Below are 4,493 nucleotides of genomic sequence, written 5' to 3' on the forward strand. Positions count from 1 at the left end.
GTGGGATCTTGGTTCCCTAACCAGAAATCAAATCCCCATTTGTGCATTGCAAGGCATATTCTTAACACTGGACTACCAGGGAAGTCTCTCCTTTATTTTTCTAATATTTTAACTGCACTTAATCATTCTTGGCCTCATAATACTAAAAATAGGCCATATTAACATTGCTCCAACTCAGTACAGGGAACTGAAGCAAAGAGGGTTCTATATGTGTTTCCCAAATATCTGCTTCTCCTAAGTGGGGTTTGAATTCAGCCCATCAGGCATGGTCACTATGCTCTGCTGAGCTTCTAAGTCTCAGTTAAATAGAGATATTTGCCTGCACATTCAGTCTGTTGGATATTTTCAGGGTACATAAAACTACATAATTTCCTAACTCCACCTTGGTCCAGGAGGTCCTGCTAGGCATCTGGTGAGGGAAGGGATTGAATTGTGGATCAATTATTATTAGTTTCCCTGTGGTCTTGTGCCAGCAAGATGTCAACAGCTCTCTTCATTGTAATGCATTTCCCAGGATGCTTCACCCAGAAGTCCAGAAAAAACATCACTCAGCAGTTCAAGAGCATCAATCTCCAGCTGGGTGAAGAGGGTTCGTTGTTGGACACGAAATATGGTGCACGTTATAACTGACGCAGTTGAAGGTACCCTGGAAATTTTCTCATTAAGTTCACTCATGAATAATTATTGTAGTATGTGCAGTTCCTCATATTTAAGGGAAAAACTGTGAAATATTTAGCAATGTTCTTCTTTTATTTTACATGTTCAAATGGCAACTTACTACATCAGTTGGTACTGTTTTAACTATGGAAAGAAAGATGAATTTTATTTTTATTTTATTTTATTTTTTTTTAATTTTATTTTATTTTTAAACTTTACAATATTATATTAGTTTTGCCAAATATCGAAATGAATCCATAAAAGGTATACCCGCGTTCCCCATCCTGAACCCTCCTCCTCCCTCCTCCCCATACCCTCCTCTGGGTCGTCCCAGTGCACCAGCCCCAAGCATCCAGTACCGTGCATCGAACCTGGACTGGCGACTCGTTTCATACATGATATTATACATGTTTCAATGCTATTCTCCCAAATCTCCCCACCCTCTCCCTCTCCCACAGAGTCCATAAGACTGATCTATACATCGGTGTCTCTTTTGCTGTCTCATACACAGGGTTATTGTTACCATCTTTCTAAATTCCATATATATGTATTAGTATACTGTATTGGTGTTTTTCTTTCTGGCTTACTTCACTCTGTATAATAGGTTCCAGTTTTATCCATCTCATTAGAACTGATTCAAATGTATTCTTTTTAATGGCTGAGTAATACTCCATTGTGTATATGTACCATGGCTTTCTTATCCATTCATCTGCTGATGGGCATCTAGGTTGCTTCCATGTCCTGGCTATTATAAACAGTGCCGTGATGAACATTGGGGTACACGTGTCTCTTTCCCTTCTGGTTTCCTCAGTGTGTATGCCCAGCAGTGGGATTGCTGGATCATAAGGCAGTTCTATTTCCAGTTTTTTAAGGAATCTCCACACTGTTCTCCATAGTGGCTGTACTAGTTTGCATTCCCACCAACAGTGTAAGAGAGTTCCCTTTTCTCCACACCCTCTCCAGCATTTATTGCTTGTAGACTTTTGGATCGCAGCCATTCTGACTGGCGTGAAATGGTATCTCATAGTGGTTTTGATTTGCATTTCTCGGATAATGAGTGATGTTGAGCATCTTTTCATGTGCTTGTTAGCCATTTGTATGTCTTCTTTGGAGAAATGTCTATTTAGTTCTTTGGCCCATTTTTTGATTGGGTCATTTATTTTTCTGGAGTTGAGCTGTAGGAGTTGCTTGTATATTTTTGAGATTAGTTGTTTGTCCGTTGTTTCATTTGCTATTATTTTCTCCCATTCTGAAGGCTGCCTTTTCACCTTGCTAATAGTTTCCTTAGTTGTGCAGAAGCTTTTAAGTTTAATTAGGTCCCATTTGTTTATTTTTGCTTTTGTTTCCAATATTCTGGGAGGTGGGTCATAGAGGATCCTGCTGTGATGTATGTCAGAGAGTGTTTTGCCTATGTTCTCCTCTAGGAGTTTTATAGTTTCTGGTCTTACGTTTAGATCTTTAATCCATTTTGAGTTTATTTTTGTGTAAGGTGTTAGAAAGTGTTCTAGTTTCATTCTTTTACAAGTGGCTGACCAGTTTTCCCAGCACCACTTGTTAAAGAGATTGTCTTTAATCCATTGTATATTCTTGCCTCCTTTGTCAAAGATAAGGTGTCCATATGTGCGTGGATTTATCTCTGGGCTTTCTATTTTGTTCCATTGATCAATATTTCTCTCTTTGTGCCAGTACCATACTGTCTTGATAACTGTGGCTTTGTAATAGAGTCTGAAGTCAGGTAGGTTGATTCCTCCAGTTCCATTCTTCTTTCTCAAGATCGCTTTGGCTATTTGAGGTTTTTTGTATTTCCACACAAATTGTGAAATTATTTGTTCTAGCTCTGTGAAGAATACCGTTGGTAGCTTGATAGGGATTGCATTGAATCTATAAATTGCTTTGGGTAGTATACTCATTTTCACTATATTGATTCTTCCAATCCATGAACATGGTATATTTCTCCATCTATTAGTGTCCTCTTTGATTTCTTTCACCAGTGTTTTATAGTTTTCTATATATAGGTCTTTAGTTTCTTTAGGTAGATAAATTCCTAAGTATTTTATTCTTTCCGTTGCAATGGTGAATGGAATTGTTTCCTTAATTTCTCTTTCAGTTTTCTCATTATTACTGTATAGGAATGCAGGGGATTTCTGTGTGTTGATTTTGTATCCTGCAACTTTACTATAATCATTGATTAGTTCTAGTAATTTTCTGGTGGAGTCTTTAGGGTTTTCTATGTAAAGGATCATGTCATCTGCAAACAGTGAGAGTTTTACTTCTTCTTTTCCAATTTGGATTCCTTTTATTTCTTTTTCTGCTCTGATTGCTGTGGCCAAAACTTCCAAAACTATGTTGAATAGTAATGGTGAAAGTGGGCACCCTTGTCTTGTTCCTGACTTTAGAGGAAATGCTTTCAATTTTTCACCATTGAGGATAATGTTTGCTGTGGGTTTGTCATATATAGCTTTTATTATGTTGAGGTATGTTCCTTCTATTCCTGCTTTCTGGAGAGTTCTTATCATAAATGGATGTTGAATTTTGTCAAAGGCTTTCTCTGCATCTATTGAGATAATCATATGGTTTTTGTTTTTCAATTTGTTAATGTGGTGTATAGCATTGATTGATTTGCAGATATTGAAGAATCCTTGCATGCCTGGGATAAAGCCCACTTGGTCATGGTGTATGATCTTTTTAATGTATTGTTGGATTCTGATTGCTAGAATTTTGTTAAGGATTTTTGCATCTATGTTCATCAGTGATATTGGCCTGTAGTTTTCTTTTTTTGTGGGATCTTTGTCAGGTTTTGGTATTAGGGTGATGGTGGCCTCATAGAATGAGTTTGGAAGTTTACCTTCCTCTGCAATTTTCTGGAAGAGTTTGAGCAGGATAGGTGTTAGCTCTTCTCTAAATTTTTGGTAGAATTCAGCTGTGAAGCCATCTGGACCTGGGCTTTTGTTTGCTGGAAGATTTCTGATTACAGTTTCTTTTTTTTTTCTGCGGCCCTGAAAAGGGCCTTTAGTTTTTCTAAACGTTTCAAGCTAGATGCTTTGCTCAACCACCAAAACCATAAAGGGTACGGCCCTGACGTTTGAGTGCATAGACCACATCCATGGCAGTAACAGTCTTGCGCTTAGCGTGCTCCGTATAGGTGACTGCGTCCTGGATCACATTTTCCAGAAACACTTTCAGCACCCCACGAGTCTCTTCGTAGATAAGACCAGAGATACGTTTGACGCCTCCACGACGAGCCAGACGCCGGATAGCTGGCTTAGTAATACCCTGAATGTTGTCCCGCAAGACTTTGCGATGGCGCTTAGCACCCCCCTTGCCGAGGCCTTTGCCACCCTTCCCACGACCAGACATGGTTGCTGTCGCAATCTGATTACAGTTTCAATTTCCGTGCTTGTGATGGGTCTGTTACAATTTTCTATTTCTTCCTGGTCCAGTTTTGGAAAGTTGTACTTTTCTAAGAATTTGTCAATTTCTTCCACGTTGTCCATTTTATTGGCATATAATTGTTGATAGTAGTCTCTTATGATCCTTTGTATTTCTGTGTTGTCTGTTGTGATCTCTCCATTTTCATTTCTAATTTTACTGATTTGATTTTTCTCCCTTTGTTTCTTGATGTGTCTGGCTAATGGTTTGTCAATTTTATTTATCCTTTCAAAGAACCAGCTTTTGGCTTTGTTGATTTTTGCTATGGTCTCTTTTGTTTCTTTTGCATTTATTTCTGCCCTAATTTTTAAGATTTCTTTCCTTCTACTAACCCTGGGGTTCTTCATTTCTTCCTTTTCTAGTTGCTTTAGGTGTAGAGTTAGGTTATTTATTTGACTTTTTTCTTG

At 38.2% G+C, this 4,493-nt stretch overlaps 1 protein-coding gene across 1 annotated transcript; it reads right to left on the reverse strand.

The window, feature by feature from the left end:
• Positions 1-3,702: 3,702 nt before the first annotated feature.
• LOC138991211 (histone H4-like) lies at positions 3,703-4,053 on the reverse strand. Its single transcript, XM_070384508.1, has one exon. The coding sequence runs from the start codon at positions 4,012-4,014 to the stop codon at positions 3,703-3,705; it is 312 nt and encodes a 103-aa protein (XP_070240609.1). The 5' UTR covers positions 4,015-4,053.
• Positions 4,054-4,493: the final 440 nt, after the last annotated feature.

Source organism: Bos mutus, chromosome 16 (assembly GCF_027580195.1).
Source record: "Bos mutus isolate GX-2022 chromosome 16, NWIPB_WYAK_1.1, whole genome shotgun sequence".
NCBI classification, from domain to species: Eukaryota; Metazoa; Chordata; class Mammalia; order Artiodactyla; family Bovidae; genus Bos; species Bos mutus.

Coding starts and splice junctions, on each gene's coding strand:
- LOC138991211 (XM_070384508.1), bottom strand. CDS start 4,014: ATGTCTGGTCGTGGGAAGGGTGGCAAAGGCCTCGGCAAGGGGGGTGCT.